Source organism: Hydractinia symbiolongicarpus, chromosome 3 (assembly GCF_029227915.1).
Source record: "Hydractinia symbiolongicarpus strain clone_291-10 chromosome 3, HSymV2.1, whole genome shotgun sequence".
In the NCBI taxonomy this organism is placed as follows: domain Eukaryota; kingdom Metazoa; phylum Cnidaria; class Hydrozoa; order Anthoathecata; family Hydractiniidae; genus Hydractinia; species Hydractinia symbiolongicarpus.
In genome coordinates, this window is record NC_079877.1 from 14,159,322 (window position 1) to 14,182,996 (window position 23,675).

The window sequence follows — 23,675 nt, forward strand, 5'->3', positions numbered from 1 at the left end:
AAAAATTTTGTTAATATTCTTAGGTTCTTAACCTATTGATCTTGCCAGAATATTACCCAATATATGTCTTTTTATTTCATTCACTAATTTCATTTGTTAGCTAGTTATAAACTGCACAACAGAGAAGCTCAATTGCACAAATTTTGATCTTTATTTAGGTGAAACCAGTATTAGACAGACAAAAAAAAGTTCTAGGACCAAGGTGATTAAAAGGGTAGAGCATTTGCATGTTATTAAAAAAGCGAGTGAATTACGTTTTTCATGTATATTAATTCCTTTTAATTATTTTTCCCTTTACGGATCTTACACGTGTCCATGACACTGTCAAAGTTTTGTAGTTTACATGTTAGTGGCACTGAGTACGATAAATTTTTAACCTGATATATATTATAAATCTTTATAAAATTTTAAATACACAGGAAAGAAATGTTTATTTGTTACTACGATACGAAAACATAGGAACTCAAGGAGTTTTCAATAAATGTATTCTCTTGTGATTTTGAATTCTTAAACTTTCAATGCACCTTATTCATAAGATTTGTTATTTTATAAAATCTATATACATACAGAATGTAGTAACGTAAAAACACATTTGATTCGTGTGAAGTCATCGTTATCTTCAGTTTCTTTGAAAGCAATTGGTTGAAAGTGACGCAAAACGCTAACAAAATGCTTCTCTATTCAGTATTATCCATTATTTTTGCGTTCAATGCAATTCATGCACACGCAAATGTTAAGGTGGTTGAGCTTCCAAACAATGTAACATTAACAGCAACATACGCAAGTTTTAAAAAACATGAGAATATCACAATAGTTGGAAATGAAATTAAAATTTTAAATGTACAAACCAAAGCTCAGTGTGCATCTCACTGCATAAATACAGAAGAATGTAACACCTTTGCTATACGCAAGAACACACCACCACCATTTTATTGCGGGCTGTTCACAGGAAATCTTGATACCAATCATTACTACGTCATGGATGATAATGAATTTGATGTTTATGAAACACAGGTAAACTTAGTTGCTTTCTACACATTTTTTTCATATAGGAATTGGACATATCGATTTGCTTATTAGGTAAACTTTTAGGTGGATTATAAAATGTTGAATGGGTTCTTCCACGGGTTTAAATAGCTAGTTTTATGTACTATTATGCTGACTCTGTGTAACAAAGTCGTTGTGTTCTCAATACCTTTTCTTAAAACACTTGTAAAACATGCCATGTTTTTTTTAAATAATAAATAACTAGAACAAATCACGTGATCAAAAAATGATTTGAATACCTGGGAATTATGACTTTGTTATAAATCAATAAATCGCTGTCGTGTGCGTTTAAAAAGTTTTATCTTCTGTTTTTTTTCATTAAATTGACAACAAACCATTTTTTTAATAATAAAAAAAAATTTTAAGACTTTTTTTACATGGATTCTTCCGTAGATTAAAATTATAAGTGTTTTACTAATTTTTCTTCGTTTTTGCTTTTTTGAAAAAAAGAGACTTGTCCGGAAATTCATTATTATGAAATATTTACAGCTGAATAGTTTTTTTTTACATATATATATTAAAGAAATCAGTGTCTCTAACGCTGAAGAGGTTAGGTTCACCTATAGTTAAACATCCTTGAAAATTTAAATTCTCGTTGACTATGTAATCACGAGAGTTGTACATCACATTTAGAACATGTGTACATTGAATCCATTGATTTGTGAACATGGAAGTGTGTGTATTCCAAACTTCAACAACAACACTTACTTTTGCCAATGGTGTTTTCCACCATACCATGGGAAACATTGCAATCTGACAGGTACGTCCGAATTATTTCTTTTCTTATCATTTATGTTTTGACAGAAGCAGCCCGAGGAAAAAGATCATCTCTCTTCACCTGGCCTAGTGGTCATGTAGTTTGCGTCATAATCACGAGGTTCATGGTTCGGTCCATAGCGTGAATTTGGTTATCAAGTGTCTTTAATACAGCTACGGATCAGGAATGCTGGTGCATACCTAATGTATACATTCAAATAGCAGGACCCCGCTGACAACAGTGTTTTACACACGGAAGTGGCTATCCTGTATAAATATTCAGAATAATAATAATAATAATAATAATAATAATAATAATAATAATAATAATAATAATAATAATAATAATAATAATAATAATAATAATAATAATAATAATAATAATAATAATAATAATAATAATAATAATAATAATAATAATAATAATAATAATAATAATAATAATAATAATAATAATAATAATAATAATAATAATAATAATAATAATAATAATAATAATAATAATAATAATAATAATAATAATAATAATAATAATAATAATAATAATAATAATAATAATAATAATAATAATAATAATAATTATATCAATTTGGTAGTATAATTCCCCTATTAATTTTTATTTTGCAATATTTCACAATACGCTGATCGGAAGAATTATCAATGCTTGAAATCCATTTTAAAAACTAAGTTAGCCTAAATGAAGATGATTTGAAGTCAAACCAGCCCTTGAAACCCTTTTATTTTGGAATAGATTGCTATTCAAAGGGAATTATACTACCATGTTTAGATTGGGGTTTTTAAGAATTCGGGATATTATTTAAGAAAGCAAATGCGTTTTTACAAATTGTTTTAAGAACACTTTTCTTCACTCCAAAAATTTTCAGCAACTTTTAGTATTAAATTATTAAAATTTCGACTTCACCAGAACGTCGAGCTGACCTGTCCCAACTAAACTCGTCTCCGCTCGCTGACACTCATTCTAACAACAGCATGCAGAAAAAAATATTATGACTTCCCGTAAGTGAATACATTTGTGTGTATGTATACACCATCAGAAAGGAAACGAGAGCACCAGTAATTTGGGAACAAGTTTATTAATTTTTAATAATTTCTTGGAGCTTTATAAAAGAAAAGTTTACAAAATTCTGGGAATTATACTACCCTGTTGCAAAATCTCATACACCAAGCGGGCCATTCAAGCCGAAACGGCAAGGGGCCCAAAGCTGTGTGTAGCGCTAGCTTGGTTCATACAAAGCTAAACAGACCTCGCCAGGTCGTTTGCAGGGTTGTGCATCGTAAAGCTGTTGTTTGTGGCATGTTTTTAGGTAAAACATTAATTTTTAAATCCGAAATACACTAATTATATTGTTAATTGGTCGTTTCTTTTATCTATGCTTTTATACTGGTTTAACTAGCTTGTGCAAAAGCTATGTTTGTACTAGGAGAGCTCCCAAAGCATACTGTCCCTTTGTTTTGTACTGTAGCTAATGTAGCTAACCAATTTAAAAGTGCTAGCTAAACACCTTCCTGCACAGCATAAAACAATGTTTTACTCTGTTAAAGTGACTTCTTTTTAAAATAATTCTAGAAAATAAGTGGGAATTTCAATTTTCTGATTTGAGTTAAAGACCTTTTGGGAAAATTTAAACAAGTCATGGAAGCAGTAGCTACAGAATAGCAGTAGTATCCTGTATATGCAATACAAGGATGCTATAAGACAAAATATTGTTTATCTGTTTATCCTTTAAGATTAATTTTTTTATTTTTGAAGATTTAGCTAGGTAGTGAAATATAATGGTCTGAAAAGGCAATGACACTTAGCTACATAGTGAGTAATCTATATGTCACAACAAACATTTTGTGTATTAGTAAAGTGATAAACATAGAAAAAATGACAATAAATGTCCAGATAGTGTGACTATAGCGGTCAAATGTCCATAATGAAGCATCCCAGGTCCTTTTCGTGGAATTCAAAAATTCAAATATTTTGCGTAGAAAAAAGCTTATGGACTTGAAAGTTGTTATGGAGTGCATATAGGTCAATGTAATGAAATTAGCATAAAAAATGTTTTTGCATTGGCTATATATACTTCCTGAGTTTCAGAATTTAGGCATTTCAAAGGACACAGATGAGACTTTTTAAACAAAACAATAGATTTTGACTAAAAATCAAGCAAATAGGTACCAATATTTTTAGCAAAATGATTTGTTTAAAGTCTCTTGATATGCTAAGAAATTTGATTAAGAAATGTTGATTAAGCTCGATTTGGCACATTTTTATATTCCACGACAAGGTATGAGTAGGTTAATACACAAAAACTCAGTTCATTTTGATACTGTTAGATACTATTTTTTTTAAGTATATACCAGTAAAATTTAACCTGAACCTCACTGTTTCTGAGCATGAAGCTGTTCTTATTTCATCAATGACATCAGTGACGTCATGACATCATGACTCACAATTTAAAAGTATGGGTACATATATAGTTTTTAACAGTAACAGCAGCATCTCCAGTATGACAGCAAGCCTGTACTTTGATTGGAATCCTGCTTCACAACCCTATTTAAGATAATTGCAATCTGAATGCATCAGCAGCTATGGACCTCTTTTTAAAAATTTCTCGTTTTTAATATGCACTGACACATAGTTTTGCATGTTACGCTTCACCAATTTGCAGAGCGGAAATTTCCTATGTTTGTTCTCTCTGCTTGCTTAAAAAATCTGCTGATGTGAGGCAAAAAAATATCATATTTGGCTATGTTGCATTGATTTTGAATGCTCTTGTGGTAAAATATTGTAATATGGCACAAAGATAAATTTCAGTTACTAGCAGGTCAGAGAATCCTGACCATCTCTAGTTTATTTAGTTTGGCATGCAAAAACTTATCCACAACACAGTATTTTCAAATTTAATGATTCGAACATAGTTTTGATCAATAGCAACGTAACAGATAAACATTATTTAGTGTTTTATTATTGACAACAAATTAAAAGCAGTAAAAACGAGATTATTGTAGACGTAAGCCTGCACATTAGCTTCCCAACTTCTAAACTGTAACATGACTATTTCTATCCTGAAAGGATGATAGCCAATGTTGTCCCACATATAAATCACTATTATAATATTGCACAACTTAACATAATGCTTTGATTACTGATTAGTGTTGTCATGGCCACACAATTTTTTCTGGAAAATATTGATAGATATTACAGATCAGCCTAAAAATGTTTCTCATATTTTTCAACACTTTTTCTTCATTGGCATTGAAACAATTTCAAAACATGTATATATATACGGTTATTTTATACTGTGCATATCCTTTCATTAATTAGTGATGCACGGAAAAGGTGAAAATGTATATACTTGTACCAAATTCTTGTCTTGTTTGCACATTATTTATCTGAGCTTTTGACAAAATCATTGCATCATTTTATCTTTAGGTTTAATTAAGAATGTTCAAGAATTTACACTAATCTGCGAGATGTGGCAGAACTAAAGTAGGTTTGTTATATTGTAAGAATTATTTTGTGGTTTTTATGTTGTTGTGAATTGCTCAAAGATTGATGATTGCATATACACAATTCTCTGTCCTTAAGCAAGATCTATTCATTCTATTGTTCAAGAGTAATGAATCATAACATTCCTGACTATGGTACTTCTGAGAAAATTACAATTTTATCGCTGGAAAGTTAATTATATATACTTCCAAAAAAAACCCTACCCAACCAATAAGTAATCAGATCACATTGTTTCAAGAAAACCGAATAGCAGGACTTTTAGTTTCAAACTTTTTTTACTGTTGCTTTTTACACATAAGTGTATATATATGTAGTAGGTTGTTGTAGAAAAGCACAAATACATTTACTTGTCCTTAACAAATTTCTTTATAAAATGCTGTAATATCATACAAATACGTATTTTTTTTACCAAGAAACCTATACGTTTGAGGTGTTGTCTGCATGTTTCTTATACTTTTTAGTTTTCCTCAAATTTGCTAAGCCTGACCCAAGAGCTCTGTCAATTATCAGTTTTTTCAATATATTTTTTTCAATATTTCCATACCCTTTGCCTTAGCTTTATGCTATTAGGTATGGTCTCCCTTCAATAGCATTATATATTTTAATTTTGTTACCCTGACTAATTATGATATTTATTTTCTTTTTCTTTATATTTATTTTCTTTTAATTTTAATTGTATATATATAACTGCTATTGATAAATAAAATATCTATCTATCTATCAGGTGTAACAGTTAAAAGTACCCATAATCTCAGCCAGATCTTGTATGAACGAAATAGTGAAATAGTGAAACTCACTTTGTTTTCTTTTAGGCCACATACTCGACACCTGCTAACACAATGTAACCGTTTAATTCGAATATTTGATGAAATAGTACCCATATTTTATGGTTTATATATCAGGTTTAATTTTATTTCTTGGTGTTAGGTATCTCTAATATCAAACAAAATTATTGTGTAAGTTACTGTCTGATTTACCAATTTATTTGGCCGCACCGTGCATTTTGTTTCCATGAATCTATTGAGATGCTTATTGTATGATTTTTTGGATGGCCGCACAGGTGCATTTTGTTTCTTGAATCTATTGAGATGCATCAAGACTGTATTTATCGATCTTGCTCAAAATGGACCATAAATTTTCAATTTGATGCATGTCTGTAGAATTCAGGTCTTATATTGTACTCGATTGTATGATTTTATTTGGATGGCCGCACCGTGCATTTTGTTTCCATGAATCTATTGAGACACATATTGTATGATTTTATTGGATGGCCGCACAGGTGCATTTTGTTTCTTGAATCTATTGAGATGCATCAAGACTGTATTTATCGATCTTGCTCAATATGGACCATAAATTTTCAATTTGATGCATGTCTGTAGAATTCAAGTCTTATATTGTACTAGAATGTATGATTTTATTTGGATGGCCGCACCGTGCATTTTGTTTCCATGAATCTATTGAGATGCTTATTGTATGATTTTATTGGATGGCCGCACAGGTGCATTTTGTTTCTTGAATCTATTAAGATGCATCAAGACTGTATTTATCGATCTTGCTCAAAATGGACCATAAATTTTCAATTTGATGCATGTCTGTAGAATTCAGGTCTTATATTGTACTAGAATGTATGATTTTATTTGGACGGCCGCACCGTGCATTTTGTTTCCATGAATCTATTGAGACACATATTGTATGATTTTATTTGGACGGCCGCACCGTGCATTTTGTTTCTCTTAGTCCAACGAGATATATTAAGACTCCATTACTTGATAAAAAATTTTTATAATAATAATACCCGTAATCTGAGCACGAGAAAAAAAGTTGTGCTACGCACATATGAGGTAGCACATGCGATATATTTTTATCGACTTTGTTGCAAGAATTTATAGGACGGAAAAATTCGTGGATTTTTCCACGAAATACCGATGCAGGAAATTGTACGACAGGCAAAAATTTGAGTGCCGGCGGACGAGCTAGCTAACGGCTAGTCTCAATTAATTGCGCACATTTAATGGACTGTGTTGTGTATGGATAATTTTTTTTCACTGTCTACTTCGCGGGGCACTTTTACTCTACTATCCAAGTCGGCTCTTATAACACGACCTGTGTGTTTTGTACTAATAAGACAAAAACTTCAGCAAAATTTTTGTTAAAAATGTAATTGACACGCTTTTGTTATGGTAATAGGAGTTTGTTTGCCTCGTTTAATCTAAAAGCCTGCTTAAATATTGCTGCAGCCCACGTGAATTTATACTCAAGAAAGTATTTGTTGTTGTTTCAACCACGTTGCTAAACTTTTTAACAGTAAGAAAGTAAAGTAACTACTTATGTCTTATATGAAATTATACTCAGAACGCATCCTGGCGTCGATCCAAAGGCCTATAGCTGTTTCCACGAAATCACGAATTGGGTGAATATATTTAAGAAACAAATTAGTTTTGTTTCAATCATGTCATTAGCCATCTTAAGAATAAATAAAATTGCCAAGTGAGCAATTTGAGAATTGAGATCGGGTTTTTTTCATTGGATATAAAGGGGTTCTGTGACTCTTAAATTTTCTTTTGTGTTTAACGTTATCTATTATTTTAAATCAATTATTACTATAAGTTGAGAAACATGACTCGTTGAATATAAATGTTTTCAGGTGGCCAGATTTCTCACCAATACGAATGCTATCACAGCCAGAATTAATTATGAATTAATTTAGAGCGAAGGGTAGTATAATAAGAGAAGTACTGTGGAATTTTAAAAATGATTCTAATGTTGACTTCAGGTTGTACACTAAACAAGGTTTACAATAAATCAAACGGCAAAAAAGGCATTGATTGATGCAATTTTATATATTTTGATATTTTATGTATTTTCTGTTCCTTTGGGCAAAACGCTTGTCAACAATCCTCCATTAGATACATTTCTGTTCCCGTCATCATGCAATCACATAAAACACCACAATTTTTCATTTTAAATTTCTATCCCTTTCTGAATTAGTAATTCTTGCTATTAGCATTTTGGGGTGCATTTGTGGTAACTATGGCTAGTAATATCCGTATTCTGTCTGTGGGTGAAAACCAGGTCGTGCTAACCACGCCCAAATAAGTGATCCATAAAAACACAGGCGGGAACTTACTTACTTACTTACTATACGGAAAAGATTTTTAGAATCCGTATTCTGTCTGCGCACGTGAGAAAAAGTCATGTTACGGACAAACGAAATAGCAAATGCGATATATTTTTATCGACTATACTACGTCGGGTTTTTCCCCGCGAACCTGTGGGATTTTTGGCACACCAAAGACTAGTATGGTCAAAATAATTATTTGCGAATGTGCACTTACACCATTTTTTTATCATTTTTATATTTGATTAAATGTTTTCACAGGTCTTATTCAATGACAATGACTGAACAGATAAGTGGTAATATTTTTAAAATAAAGTCCTCGGTGGTTTTTTGTAAGAAGAAAACCTTTCCTAAAAATTTAAATACCCTGTCTAAATTTTCTTATCTTTTGATATATCCTCCTAGATAATGCAAAACACTGGAACAGTAGTCACAGTAAGCACCTACTCACCCAGCACCCCTGATTGTAATGAAAGAAAATGCCAAACCATATAGTTAATGTGTGCGCAAGTATCTGGAAAAAACATTCTATAAATTCTATTAGGTTATTCTTATGTCAATTGATTTCCGTCGCCGCTACGCTGGGCTGAATCTTTGAAATTGCCTGATGGAAGATAGAGATATACATATGTATATGGTGGGCTCGAACCACCAACGGGGCTCGATCCTGTAGTGAGAGAAAAGGCAATTGCAAACTCGTCTCACTATCGGAACGATAGCTCAGTTGGCAGAGCAGTGGGGCGCTAACCCAATGTTCGCTGGTTCAAATTCCGCTCGGTCAGGTTTTCACTTTCGCCGATAGAGATCACCTCCGCTTCTGAATATTGTATAATGTATATGTGCCCGGTGCTGTGTTCTACTGCTGTTGTTCTACTACTGTTCTATAAATTGTATGATATGTAATACTACTGTTCTACTACTGTTCTATAAATTGTATAATGTATAATACTGTACCCAGAATACACACACCTTTTAATTTCTGCCAATTTAATGACCAATCTAAAGACCAATTATGTAGCTAGCAAACCAGCTAGGTACACAAAATAGTGCTTTGATTAGAGTGCCTTCTTTTTCTTAAGGAACCATAAACAAACAAACTTGATCTTGCTTTGCAATTTTTTTCCATCGTGGCTGGTAACCTAACTCCTTCTTTGGGAAAAACAGGAGGCTAAAAATAAGTTCCAAACGACACTTTGTGTGTCCATTTATAGTTTAAAGTTGCGGAAATAGTGCCTGTAGGTAAATAAGTGGATGTGTTTGTCATCTTTTAGCAACACGCTTATTCCAATTTAGTGCGGAAGGTCTATCTAGGCTAAATTGTGACGGAAAACGGTACTATAGCTTGCCCCTCTAACCTATGAGTAAAGTTACACTTGCCCCATGCGCCCCTCATTCCTATAAAAAAGAATAAACACCCCTGCATTCGCATAGATGGCTTCAGTGTTGAACGGTGTCTTTTTATGTCAAATGCACCAATCTCCAGTCCAATAAGCGCATTTCTACTATGTATGGTTGTTGAAATAGTGCCTGCAGATAAATTAGTGCGTGCGGTTGTTATCTTTTAACAACACGTTTATTTAAATCAGGTCCAGAATGCATGTATAGGCTAAAATGTGACGAAAAACTGTACTATAACTTGCCCCTTTAACTTATAAGTCTAGTCACACGTGCCCCGTGCGTCCCGTCATTCCCCACAAAGGATAACGATAGGACAAACGACCCTGTATTCTGATGAACCGTGTCAGTGCTAAACAGTGTTTTTATGTCAAATGTACCAATTTGTAGTCCGATACGCACCTTTGCCTCCCAACCAACCCGTCCAGCAACTTATCGCGAGCGATTGTAATTATGGAAAAACAATAAAAAGTATAGCGTTTACATAAGTTATGAGTATAGAGTTGTATTTCGCCTCACAAGTTTGTAGCTTAGAATTCGTGGAGACGCTAAATAGCTTAGTATTTAAGGATGCGCAACCTTGATTGCGTCCAACGAACAAAAGGTTTTCAAATTTGAGCCTCTATATTGGCTAAAACGCCCGTTAAAAGATAAAAAATGTTTGTCCTATGTAATGTGTGTAATGCCTCTTAAGTCAAAAAAGGATGATATAAACTATTATAGGCGGTACATAAATATTGGCAGTCATTTCTTCTTTTTACTTATTAATTTTTTCTTTTTATTTATTAATTTCTTCTAATAATCATTTTTATTTTTTATCTAGTCAGTTGCCCTTTCTTGAGCGTCAAGCAATAGTTAAAAGAGAATTCAAATCTTTATTCCCTCCCCCTGTTTCCAGCTGTGATCATTCGGAAAATTGTTAGTTAATTTCTGTCGATTTAGTTCATTTAATTAGTCAAAACAAGACAGTCCCGACAATTATCTTACTTAAAATTCAATTATTCTCATGAAAACGTGCTTTTTTCTGTATATGTCGTGACCTGTATTTGTAATTACAATTGCAGTTTAAAATAGACAATGGATCAATCTATTGCAAGCTTACTCTCCGTTAGAAAAGATGGTTCCCCAGGAAGAACATATTACCTTCATAGTTCGGACAAAGACTTGCTCATTGGAACCTCGTAAGTCAAAAAAGAATTTATTATTATTTAAACAACAGTCCTCATTTAACATACATGAGTAAAAAAACCGCAACCGCATTTTAATTGTAATTGTAATAAGCGTAATCTATCTACAACCCTGGACACGATATTTGTGGCCGTTTTTTGCTATTTCTCGAAATGGCACAACAGCATGCTTTGGTCAGTCCTTTGCATAAGCTGCAACAGTTTACTTTGCCGGGGTGTAGTAAACAACCTTAGAAATTGCTTGTGATTACGATCTTCGAAGTTACGCCCGCGGATTTTGACTGGAGCCCAAAATAAAACAAGCATAATTCTCAAAACTAGGAACAATCCGAGTCTATATTTTGACGAATGACGCCATTGTTCATAAGCACAATTACAGAGCTGCATCAGCAACAAAAACAACTAATTTTCACATAAACACATAAATTCCAGAGAACTTTAAGAAAACATTTCCATAAATAAGAACAAAATAACGCTAAATTCTGAAGTTGTGCTCTTATACTTCTGGTTAAGAACAAAAGCCAAGATTTCACTGATTCTTATAAAAAAGCGTCATCTCCGGGGTTGGAAATTTATAATAACTTTTGTAACCTCAATTTTTTATACAGAACTTTCTAAACATTTTTATAAGAATCAGAAATTTGCCTTTAGCTGTTTTTTCACATGGTTAAGGTGGGTTTATACTTATTTTGTTTTCCTATCTTAAGCATTTTTTATTCATTTTACAGTACATAACAAATCCTCGCAGTCCGAAAGGTCAATTGATCCCGCAAAAAATAAATTTACCACGGAAGATTTGCCCATGTTTTTTTTTGTTTTTAGGAAGAAAGAAAAATTCAGTAAAATTGTGCCTTCAAATTGTTTTTATTTCTCTCTTTTTCTCCAAACAATCTCAGCCTCGTGTATGGTCTTACTAAAACCCTTTTAATTTCACAATGACTAAAAGCTTTTGTGTTTTTATGTTTTGTTTTGAATAATTGTTGGTACGAGTAAAAAAATTATGATTACCTTTCTTCCATAGTCCTAAAGCGAACATCCAGATAAGCGAGGCAACATATGAAAATATTGACACATACCATTGTAATTTGTCGTTAGAAGATAACGCGGTAATTTTTTCTCATTTTTATTTTCTAATTTTTATCCGTCATTTTACTATCCAATTGATGTAATTCTTCCATTTAGTATATTTTACGTATTACCACGGAAATTTTTCCAACGTTTATCAATGGAGATGAAGTCGCGTGTGCAACACCATTGAAACATGGCGATGTGATTTCAGTAGGAGATAAGAAGTTTAAATTCTTTTATAGCAGAGGTATACATTGCCGCTAGTATATTCAATTTAAAATGCGTGGGTTAACAGGGAAGTATCAGTTGGAGAACTGAATTTTAAGAACCAACTGATAATTTCTTTTTTAACTCTAAATGAGCGATTTTTTACCATTTTCTTTTTCAAGCAGATGTATGCTTTGATACTAAGCCATCTATCATGCATGCTTTTACTATTTATTACTCCCTTATCTATGAAGTATATCTACACAGTTCAAACATTAATATTTAAATTTAACTAAAATTAAGGATAAAAAACCTTTGGAACTAGATCCATTCGTCAGGATTGTTATAAAAAACCGTTTTCCACTGGGAGTTACTTTCAGCAAAAAAACGAAAATACGTACTTTAATCCCATACACCCCATGTGTACTACAGTATGCATCTTTGCACGACTTATGCTTTAAAATTTAATATGTGACTGTGTTCTTTAGATAAAAAATTTGATATACCTCTCGATGAATTGAAATATCTAATGGATACGTTAGAACCGGAGATACACATGATCATGTCGGGAAAGGTAAAAGTTGGAGGAACATTTAGAGTAGCATGCTATGTTGTGCATTTGTGTAATTTGTGTCATTATTTGAAATTTTTAGACTGCGACTGATAGATATACACTGTACATAAATGGTGGCGATGATAGACGTAAGCGTTATATATAAAATTTCATGATGAAAAGTTCATTCTCCAAGATCTTGTTGATAAACATTTCTTTAATGTTAGACATTTTCGTGTTTCTGTGTAACTGTTATCTGTTCAGTTTTGCAAACCTCTATAAACCACACATCTATCGTTATACTGTTTTATGTCATGCTTTACTACATCATATAGTTTTTTATATGTTGATATAAGTCATATGAAGGCTAACTGAATCTTCTAGACTCTCTGGATACCAACAATGGTTTGAACTACTTCTCAGATGGGATGGTAGAATATGTTACTGGCAAATTAATCACTTGGTTTTCTAGCCCCAAGGTAGTTGTTTTGTATTCCTGGTTGCGCAGTTGTTTTTGTCTCGATCGCATTTGACAATCATACTAGTCTGCATTATCTATTTGAGACCGAAAGGTAGTTAAAAAATTCATGTGATGTGTAAAAAAAATACTTGTTTTAGTTCTTTGACGGTGTTATGAAAGTCTTGTTGCCAGACACCCTGGTTTTAGTGTTAAGCAAGATTCAAAACATCAGTTTTAAAAAGGTAATCTGTGTTACGGTATTTATAAAGCTTACAATTAATAGTTACCTAGATAATTAATAATTTTGTTCGATGATTTTGTAGGCGTTGACCCTAACTTTAGATGAAGAAAGCTTCGCAAGTGCTTTATCTGTAGAAGAAAATGAAGATAATTCATCCCTTGGTAAGCAAACATAAGGCTATAAACATAATTATAAACAGGATTTTTTTACCAAATTTAAATTTCACATTATATTTACGTTCTGTTGTTAGTGTCACTTACTACAACTGAAAAACAGTCCATGTCAGAAACAACAAATGCAACACCGGTGGTGAGTACTTTTGTTGATTATGTGATTTTTTATAAGCATGCTCTTAAAAAAAATTGTTCAATAATGGTATTTATTACTACAGCACTGCCCAAGCTCCCCAGACGTACTAATTGGAAAAGACGGGATTGACTTTGATTCCCCGATCGTTGTTAGTAAGGTACAATTCATTTTAATATGCATCTTATCCCTTATACGCAAACTAAAATGCAAGAAAAAGTTTGTTGACGCAGGATTTTGAACACCGCTAACCAATGTTCTTTAGTTCCTTTTTTTTCATGTACCTTGAAATTGCGAGAAGAATTTTGTCATTTGGCACAGAAAGTAAATTTTTTATATTTTCAGAGTAAGTCAATAAATGAATATACCACACGAAAAGAAAGACAATGATCCCTTTACTTACATTTTTGGAACAATATCAATACTTTCTATTTTGTTGCAAATTTTGGGTGCACACTCCTGTCCTTTTTAAGTGTCATTGTGGTTATGCGAACTAATTTTATCATAGGGAATTGAGCCAAAGACAAATCGCATAAAATCAAAAGACGAAGAGAGAAAAAGGAAAAAAAGAAAAGCTGAGGAGGAGATTGAGGATCTAAGAAAACGGTTGCGTAGGGCTGAAAGGGCGGCAGAGAAGGAGTTTATGGACGTAAGCAGCGAAAAAGAAATTTGTCACGAGGAAGCAGAAGGTGAGGAAAGGGTGAAGAATGACCTTAAGTATAAGGAAAAGAAACTTAAGGAAAAAAGAAAAAGGGAAAGGTTGAGAAAAAAAGTTAGAGCAAATTTAGAATTGTACTTGCCTTCACACGATACCGTCAAGCCAAGTCATGTTAAGAAGAAGAGAAAGTTTGAAATGAAATGTATTGAGTGCGGTGAGGTCATGAAAAGCGATAGTTTGGCTGGTCATTTAGTTACTATACATAAGTATAGCAGTGACACAGCTCGCATGAAAGAAAGTGAACTCAGAGTAATGTTTTTATGGGCCTCAAAAGAAAAGCATGGGAGTGAGAAGCCTTTGCCATGTGTGATCTGCAATAAATGGCATATGCTGCTAAGAAACCATTTAAGGTATAAGCACAAGGATTTGCAGAATGAAGACATCAATAAAATTGTGGAAAGTGCAAGGAAAGAGTACTGGTGCACAGCTAAACTTGCTGAAACCGCGAAGAAAGGAGGAGTAAAACATTTAGAACCTGAAAATGATGAGATCAGCAAAAGAAGCAAAGACCGATTTCAGGCCAATTTATATAAAGGACCAGCTGCCTCTTATGCTCCGAAAAATTCTTTTATTTTGACAGAATTCGATAGGCAATTATGGAATTTAAAGGAAAAAGACTTTTTTAATTTTTATTATAAAGACCAAGCATTTCTGATGAAGGCCTTCGAAGAAGATTTAGTGGCAAATGGTAGTTCAGAACGGCAAGCAAAACAACATTGCCAATATGTTGAATACATATGGGATATAGTTGACCCCAGTAGAACAATGTTCCCTCTTCATGCATTTTCTAACCCAATTTGTATTGAGGACAACTACCATCGATTGTCTCTGGAACTTGTTGGAAAAGGAGGGGTTGAGGCAAATACATTGCGCACTAGATTTTCTTCCTTGCGGCATTTTCTGAAGTTTCTGAGACGTCGTCATATCTATGCAGGCCTTACAAGAGAGCATTTTCGTCTTCTGGAGGAATCAATCGAAGACTGGAATATTAGATTACGCCTTCTTATAAAGCAAAGGAAGGTCAATCTGAGACGTTTGAAGACACGGCACTTGTTAACGGTTAGCACATGATAAAGTATGGACGCTCACCATTTACGCAAGATATTGTTGCGAAGCTCAACAATTATAGTACACGTGGCAAAAGCAAGTATACCATTGGCTTTTGTTTGAAAGTACGTGACTACGTAATGACCAATATTTGTATTATGAATGGTTTAAGAGCCTCGAATCTCATAGAATTGCTAGTGAGTGATGTGAAGGAGGCCAGTCGTCACGATGATTATCCTGGACACTGGGTAATCATCAACTCTAATTACAAGACGTCGACGATATATGGGGAGAAGGTTATTGCTATACCAGATGCGATCTTTAATCATCTGAAAATATACATGGACCATTTACGTCCTTTGTTTGAAAATGCATCATCAAAATATCTATTTTTGCCGTCATCAAATGAAGATAAAATGTCTCACGGTTTTGTTGGCAGTGCTTTAACAAGCAGCTTTAAAGATGCCGAAGTTTTTAGCGAGAAAGAATATCAACGAGTTTGTCCAACCAGAATTCGATGTGCATGCGCAACGTTTGCATGTAACCTTGAAGGCATGGACATTGGATTCTTCGCTAAGAACTTCATGAAAAACAAAGAGGAAACAACACAGAGGCATTACAATCTGCATTCAAATGTAAAGCATGCCTTGAGTCTTGCAATGATGGTCGGCGATGGGTTTCAAGTAGGAGGTGAACGTATCACCATTAAACAAAGTGAAAGAGAAGATTTGACAAATCTACTCTTAAAAAAATCCCGACCTTCAGAACTGCCTTCAAAAGAAAAAGTGCTAGAGTGGATAAAGTTGAGAAACTCTGACTTGACAGCAATGGAAATGAACGCCATTGACCAGATATTGGAAGAGCTGTCCGACCCATCCACAATATCTGCAGAAAAAACAGCGAGTTCGTTCTATGGCGATGTAAGTGTTTGATCATTATAGGTTTAAGTAAAAAAAATTGGAAAATTTTGGATTATAATTTAAACTTATACTTTAGCAAACGGCTTTTTTTATTTTTGTTTTAGAATTGCATTGTTACTTGAAAAACTTACTGCTTTAATTATAGTGTCTTGAAAATGAAAATGATGGCAATGTTGAGGATGGCGGTGGAATTGGTGATGATGAAGTTAGAAAGGTAAGTGTGATCAACTTTCTTGGTTTGGTTGAGAATGGCAATCTTAAAGAAGTAAACAAACTGTAGCCTTCAAGATCTATTTACGCATACATCTTTGTTTATTAGATCGAAAATTTCTGTCCACCTACACCTAGTATAAAAAGCAGTAAATCTATATGTAGAGAAGTAAGTATTATAGCTTTAATAATTCTTTAGTATTTATGTAAATTACTAGTGCTAAAACTAGTTTTGAAAGAGACAACTATTGCTCACTAGTTACGTTATGTTTAATAATTTTTTACCGAAAAAAAAGGGAAGAAAAACAAGAAAATCTTTTTGTTTAAATTGCACTAAGACTACGTTTACATGTAGGCGGGATGAAATTTCATCCCGGGATGACTTTCGTCCCGGGATGAAACCTTTTTTGTTTACATCTCTATTTCATCCCGGGGCGAGTTTTGAATAATTTCATCCCGGGATGAAATTATTCAAAACCATTGCGCATAAAGTTCAGAAATAAAGGTAGTTTCATCCCGGGATGAAATATTTTTTCTGTTTACATGGAGATTTGAGAATAGTTTCATCCCGGGTTGAAATTTCATCTCGGTCATTTCGACCGGGATGAACTCGCCCCGGTATGAGATTTCATCCCGCCTAAAACTTGTAAACAGTATAAAGACTTTGGCCAGAGACAGGGATGACCTCATCCCGGGACGAGTTTTATCCCGGGATGAGATTTCCCATGTAAACACCCCCTAATTTAAGTCATTTCTAGTTCTTCCACGAAGATTTATTTTCATGCAAACAAATTTTTGCAAAAATTAACTAACTTATGTAGCATTAATCCTTATTTACCTGTCCAAACAGCTGCATTATTTACTCAATATTTTACGTATACAAATTTTCTTTACTATTTCTGGAAAATATTGACCAAGACGTGTGAAAATTATGTCAAATTATTATCTAAATTTCTGAGTCAGTAGAAATTTCTAGTTAAAATAGTATAAAAACAAGAAAAATCGGCTTCTACAAAATTTCAAAAGTAATATTTTATATAGCGGACATTGAAAATGTGCTGAATTAGCCGAGTATACCCACTGTATAAAGTATTTATTGTGATTTAGCAAGTTAAAGTTACTGAAAGTACAATGAAAACAAGGTCGACGATAAGTATGGAGAATACAGCTTCGGTATGTGCTTTGCTTTGTAGAAATGCAATTTTTTTTAAATATAAACATTGGAATTATTATCTGGTTGTAATAAAGGGCGTTTGATGATATATGTCCTAATAACAATTCATACCGACGTAAAATTTCCATTGTACATTTGATATGAAACATGCTTGCCCCCTTATTGTCCTGTCTTGCTAGCTTGCGAAAAAATGTTAAACTTAATTCAATTTTCCCAGAACAAAAAGTAACGTGATCACCTCTAATCATTGTCTTGTTTCCTCCCTGAATAGAATAAGCAGGATCATGCCTGTTCCAGGCCTTTATTCAGTCTATTTCGTTTTGGTATTACATTAAGTAAAAGAAAGGATTTAGCAAATTTTATTCCTTATCTGCTGTTTACAGAATACTTTTGCTTCTAAAAACCTTCATTTTAAGGGGTCGTGTATTTCAGGATTTTAGAAAGAAAGTTTTGTTTATGACATAAGAACTAATTTTAGTGAGTCTAATCATTAGGTTCTACAACATTAAATTATTCCTTGAATATGGTGGTAGAAAAAAAGTTAGTTAAAATGCATCTTAGAGTTAATAGCTTATGTAAATTTAGTCCGGATTTATAAGTATTGGAGAAGTTGATATGGAAGATGAACAGAAGCAAGCCAAAAGATTTGTAGAACTCGGCATTGACCAAGACGGATTTGAAAAAGTTTTTATTAACGACGACATTGGTATGATAGTTTAGCTTGTGTCAAAGATTAGTTTAATACAGTAGAATATTATTACACGTTACGATTATTATTTTTAGCTTTTTTTTTAACTTCATACCAAGCCACTATGTGATAATTAATTTTTTTTAGGTTTTGGAATATTTTCAACCAAAAGTTTTAAGAAAGGGGAGTTCCTTCTTCAGTACAGAGGGCAGTTACTCTCCAAAGACGAAGCTGAGAAGAACGAAAAGGGATACGAAGAGGATGGTTTCGGCTGTTTTCTCTACTTTTTTGATCATAAAAAGAACGAGAGAAAAGAAACACTATGGTAATCAATGATAGATTTAATTCGTTAAAGAAAAAACATTATATGCTGTACTATACAAAATATGCTACGCTTTACTATACATTATGTGCTTTACTTAATGCTTCTAATCAGATTTCTGTGAGACAAATTGAATTAAATGTTTTAAATTTTTACGGAAAACAAAACAAAAAAACAAACAGTATAAAAATGGCTAAGGTATAAAAACCTTTTTTTGTCCAAAACAAACAAACTGCCTCGGCATCTCAGGGATTTGAAACCAAATCGTTGCATTTGTCTCTTTGAAATATGTTATGTCTCTTTAATTTAGTGTTGACGCAACCAATACGGAATCTATTTGCAAATATGTCAATGATTCTGCGTTTCCGAACTGTGTTATGAATAAAGTCATCGTCAGAAGTTCGCCTTTTTTGTGTCTCTTTGCCGTCAAAGACATACCATCGGGTATAGAATTGCGGTATGACTATAAGGATAGAAAAAATCTCTGGTGGAGAAAAAAGGTAACTTTAATTTGATTTATAACATTGGTTAAAACTTCTTTCAAATGAAGGATATTTTTAATAAAGGATAAATACCGGTAATAGTAACGAAACCTCCCGATATAAAGCTTAATAAGAACGATGTTGATCAAGCATCGAGCCTTGAAGAACACGCTTTGTGAATTAACTGTGGTTCTTCTTTAAAAAAAACACTTAACTTTCGGCATAAATAATGTACATATTACAATATCTTCCTTAAAGCTTTGCGTAGCTTAATTATAAATGCCCAAAATAAAAACTTATATAACTAAAATTCAAAAATAATTTCAACTGGCCAGCTGTTGCACTAAATATGCTTTAAGATACTTATCTTTTAAAATCTAACCTGCTTACTATGTAGATACTTGCAAAACAAAACATATAAGAGATGTAGATAATTAATGCTCATTTGATTATGAAAGTCTTTATCTAATTTTCAGTCGTGTCTGCTACAATTTTTTTAAAGAATTTAATTTTTTTTCAGGAGGAATGTAAATTTCCATTGAAAAAGACAGAGTTAGCTAATGCTCCATCCACGGTTCGTATTACTGATTTCAACAATTACTTAAATACTAGTCGGTGGCCCGTGGAAAAATCCACGGGTTCGCCCGTCCTTTTTATACCGCATTGCGTGCGTCTCGCTACTTGCGGTACCATTTTGCGTGACAGACAGACAGACGTATACGGGTATTATAATATAGACTAGCCGTTAACCCGTGGAAACATCCACGGGGTCGCCCGTCCTTTATATATCGCATTTCGTGTTTCCGCCACGGGACTCGCCTACCGCGGACAGACAGACTAAATACGGCTGTTATTAAAGAGATGTTAAATATCTTAATTCACCTACCTTCGTGTTGATGTACTATTTTGGAGCCCTCTATTTTACGCGAACTCTAGGCCAAGCCAAAATTTTAACGATAACAGAAATCTCAGGCCATTTTTCCATTGCAACCCAGACTTAGTTCAATGCAATCGTGAACTGGTAAACAGCAATAAGCGCTCCTTAAAACTTTTCTATTTTGTACATTTTAAATTTCAGTGCATGCATGTGTGTTTTATAATATTTAATTGTTACTTGCTTAATTTTAAGGATGAGTCAAATGATGCGTACAATCCAGAGTCCCAAAATGTGAGCGAAGACCTTGACTCTGAGAACGACGAGGAGCTTGTTAAGGTGTTTTTCCCCGCACTTTTTTCTCTTCATTTTTTTCTTTTGTTTACAAAATTAAAATAGTTCGGTGGTAATTTGTAAACTTGGAGGCTGTGCATATGGAGGCGAGTTATGGATCGCGCATATGCAGGTTCGGTTGACTTGGCTAACTCGGCATCTTGCTATTGTTCAGAAAACCTTATAAAAAACATGTGTTCAAAAGAGAAGCGAGTCAGCCCGTCTTTCCAAGAAATATTTTGAAAAATTTATAACCACCCTAAAATAATAATTAAAAACTAACTTGAAAAAAGTTTTTGTAGAAATTTATAGATTAAAACTGTCTAACTTTATTATAATATCCATAGCCGTTACGGAAACAAAAGAAGAGAGAACGCCTGGATGACGAAGATATGGCCAAACCTGACGATTTTGTTCCGTCCAGAAGATTTGGGAGAAAAACATACTTGGCCCTAACAAATATTTTTCGTGATATCGTCGTTCGTGCTGATTACGCAAACGAGTATAATATGAAGTCGTTCGCTATTTCAGAGCTACATGACAAATTGGCAGTATCTGACCATCCGTGGCTTGACAACATAAAGAAAATGAACGTCAATGATTTGAAGTACTGTGTGCATACGCTGCGCAATAAATTTAGAAGTGCAAACGCTAAAACGTTGAGAAAATGGGGAAAATGGTGCGAGGATGTTGAATCATTTTATAGGCAACAACAAACCGTTTAAAGGTGTATACCAATGATCTTTCGTGAAGACAATTTTTTTACGGTACCTTCCTGTTATTTTAATATTTATTTCTAGTTGTTACTTTAACGTGAGTAATTTTAAAGATAGGTTCTAGTTCTTCCTTTATTTTGCAAAGGATTTGGTGCGCAGAACGATTTGCGAAAGATAGATCTTGCAAAGTTTGATGAAATTTGAAACTTGAGTGACTCGATAAAATAGCTAATGTTTGCAAAAAAAATTGACATCATGGAAATGCGTTAGAATCCATATACACAAAAACCCCGGAATAATCATCATAATCAGTGCTTCTTGTTTATAGATGGGGCGGCTTACGAAAATTTGAGGAATTTACATGGCACATATTCAAAAGCGTTGGGTGCTAATTCGAATCACTAGAGCCGGCCTCCTCTTACAACCGCAATCACGGCGATCTATTGTTTTTATTTAGCAAAAAGCGAAAGCCAGCGCGCATATTTTGTACGTCTGGAAGTGAAAGTTGTTTCAACTCTTGCGTCGAGACGCTGTCGTGACACCAATCAAAATAAACAAAAATTCCCTAAATCTTAATTTAACATTGATCGCTGTGATCGCGCGTGTAAGTGGGGGCCGGCCTTTACTTTATTTGACGGCTGATGTTATTTTAGTGGTGTTGAATTTTCCATTTAACAGTTAATGGATAAATCAAAGTATTCTAGAAAAATGCCTTTTCTTTTTCTTCGTTGCGAGGATTATCAGAACACGTTTTAATGTCGACTTATGTCGTTGATGGCTTAATGTTTTTTCTGCAGCGGTAAAATTACAAGCGCTCACCAAAAAAGAGAATTACTTTGCAAAAAACGTGCATGTGTGTGTGTGGCCATTTACAGTAAGATTTGGCCATTTACAGTGAGATTTGGCCATTTGTAGTGAGATTTGGCCATTTGCATGTTCAGAGTACCAACAGGAAAGGCTGGGGAAATGTTTATTGATAATCTTAGCATTTGGTTGCAACAATTCAACGCCAATACAAAACTTAATGCAATAGCGATTAAAGTGTTCATGATACTGCCGACGTTGTTCCAAAGCAAAAGACCATCTAGCTTGTTTAACCAGGAGATTGGAGCAATGGCAAAGTGGGAACTTTGAGGTTATAATGCGGGAAGTAAGGCAAATACAGCGAAAATTTGGTACATAAAAAAACCAGAGGACAGCGAATGACATTTCGAGAATTTTTTCGAAATTGGTCATGGAAGGAAAAATATCGGCAGCATTGAAATTTTTAGATAAAGAGTCTTCCTCTGGAGTTCTAAAATATACGCCTGAAATTTTGCAAGACCTCAAAACTAAGCTTCCGGATGCGGCAGAAGTTCAGGAAGACAGTCTCCTTCATGGTCCATTGCAAAACATACCGCCCTACTTCTTCGATGCAATTGACGAAACGCACATCTTTAATGTTGCACTACGAACGAAGGGATCTGCAGGTTCGAGTGGAATGGATTCTGATTCATATCGCCAAATTTTATGTTCCAGGTCCTTCGGAAGTCAGTGCAAAACACTTCATGAAGAAATTGCAAATTTCACCAGAAACGAAGCCGCACGCTGTTCCAACCCGGACTTGTTGGATAGTTATGTGTCATGTCGTTTAATAGCTCTTGATAAGAACCCTAGAGTGGGGGAAGTTTTACGGAGGATTGTTGGAAAGACAATTAATCACCATTGTAGACAGGAGATAAAGGAATCCGCGGGTCCTCTTCAAACATGTGCAGGGCATGGCGCAGAAGCAGAGGCAGCCATACATGTCATGAGACTTATCTTCCAGTAGGATGAAAGTGACGGTGTACTACTCATCGATGCTCAAAATGCGTTCAATTGTTTAAACGGAGCAGTTGCTTTACATAACATTCGAATAACTTGCCCAATTTTATCGATGTATTTGATTAACACATACTGTCAACCAGCGACCTTATTTGTTTCGGGCGGAGATATTATTTTCTCAAAAGAGGGGACGAATCAAGGAGACCCCCTTGCAATGCCGTGGTACTCCTTGAGTACAGTGACAATTATCGATGCATTGAGACAGTGTGAACCATCCATTAAGCAAGTTTGGCTTGCAGATGACGCCAGTGCAGCTGGTAATTTACGTTCACTGCAGATGTGGTACAAACAACTCGCGAAAATTACGGTTACTATGTTAATCAATCAAAATGCTGGCTCATTGTCAAATCTGACGACTTAGCAACAGAAGCAGCTACAATATTCGGTGAATCAGTGAATATTACTACTCGTGGAAAAAGGCACCTTGGTTCCTGTATCGGATCAGAGGACTATCGACGAGGAGATTGTGG

General features: G+C 34.0%; 3 protein-coding genes across 5 annotated transcripts; all 3 read left to right on the forward strand.

Moving 5' to 3' along the window:
• Positions 1-873: 873 nt before the first annotated feature.
• Positions 874-15,647, forward strand: LOC130635884 (uncharacterized). 2 transcript variants are annotated; one of them, XM_057445406.1, is made up of 12 exons: positions 874-1,014; positions 1,681-1,807; positions 5,246-5,302; positions 6,136-12,338; positions 12,787-12,872; positions 12,952-13,000; positions 13,236-13,330; positions 13,470-13,553; positions 13,635-13,713; positions 13,803-13,861; positions 13,944-14,018; positions 14,367-15,647. In XM_057445406.1, the coding sequence occupies exons 5-12, from the start codon at positions 12,828-12,830 to the stop codon at positions 15,645-15,647; spliced, it is 1,767 nt and encodes a 588-aa protein (XP_057301389.1). In that variant the 5' UTR covers positions 874-1,014; positions 1,681-1,807; positions 5,246-5,302; positions 6,136-12,338; positions 12,787-12,827. The 2 variants fall into 2 exon arrangements, with proteins under 2 accessions (XP_057301389.1, XP_057301388.1); XM_057445405.1 differs by lacking the exons at positions 874-1,014; positions 1,681-1,807 and adding an exon at positions 2,299-3,128 and having other exon boundaries at positions 6,136-12,129; positions 12,206-12,338.
• Positions 15,648-15,763: 116 nt separating this feature from the next.
• LOC130635885 (uncharacterized) lies at positions 15,764-20,980 on the forward strand. 2 transcript variants are annotated; one of them, XM_057445408.1, is made up of 8 exons: positions 15,764-16,543; positions 16,689-16,757; positions 16,863-16,922; positions 17,861-17,926; positions 18,763-18,940; positions 19,248-19,437; positions 19,940-19,993; positions 20,549-20,980. In XM_057445408.1, exons 1-6 carry the CDS (start codon positions 15,764-15,766, stop codon positions 19,316-19,318), a joined length of 1,224 nt encoding a protein of 407 aa, XP_057301391.1. In that variant the 3' UTR covers positions 19,319-19,437; positions 19,940-19,993; positions 20,549-20,980. The 2 variants fall into 2 exon arrangements, with proteins under 2 accessions (XP_057301391.1, XP_057301392.1); XM_057445409.1 differs by lacking the exon at positions 20,549-20,980 and having other exon boundaries at positions 19,940-20,162.
• LOC130635886 (uncharacterized) lies at positions 20,304-22,040 on the forward strand. Its single transcript, XM_057445410.1, has 2 exons — positions 20,304-20,632; positions 20,974-22,040. The coding sequence occupies exons 1-2, from the start codon at positions 20,501-20,503 to the stop codon at positions 21,349-21,351; spliced, it is 510 nt and encodes a 169-aa protein (XP_057301393.1). The 5' UTR covers positions 20,304-20,500; the 3' UTR covers positions 21,352-22,040.
• The last annotated feature ends 1,635 nt before the right edge of the window (positions 22,041-23,675 follow it).

Coding starts and splice junctions, on each gene's coding strand:
- LOC130635884 (XM_057445406.1), top strand. CDS start 12,828: ATGGATACGTTAGAACCGGAGATACACATGATCATGTCGGGAAAG. Junction 12,873..12,951: donor ACATGATCATGTCGGGAAAG/GTAAAAGTTGGA, acceptor TGAAATTTTTAG/ACTGCGACTGATAGATATAC. Junction 13,001..13,235: donor AAATGGTGGCGATGATAGAC/GTAAGCGTTATA, acceptor TGAATCTTCTAG/ACTCTCTGGATACCAACAAT.
- LOC130635885 (XM_057445408.1), top strand. CDS start 15,764: ATGACCAATATTTGTATTATGAATGGTTTAAGAGCCTCGAATCTCATA. Junction 16,758..16,862: donor GTGATGATGAAGTTAGAAAG/GTAAGTGTGATC, acceptor TTTGTTTATTAG/ATCGAAAATTTCTGTCCACC. Junction 16,923..17,860: donor GTAAATCTATATGTAGAGAA/GTAAGTATTATA, acceptor ATTGTGATTTAG/CAAGTTAAAGTTACTGAAAG.
- LOC130635886 (XM_057445410.1), top strand. CDS start 20,501: ATGCATGTGTGTTTTATAATATTTAATTGTTACTTGCTTAATTTTAAG. Junction 20,633..20,973: donor ACGACGAGGAGCTTGTTAAG/GTGTTTTTCCCC, acceptor TAATATCCATAG/CCGTTACGGAAACAAAAGAA.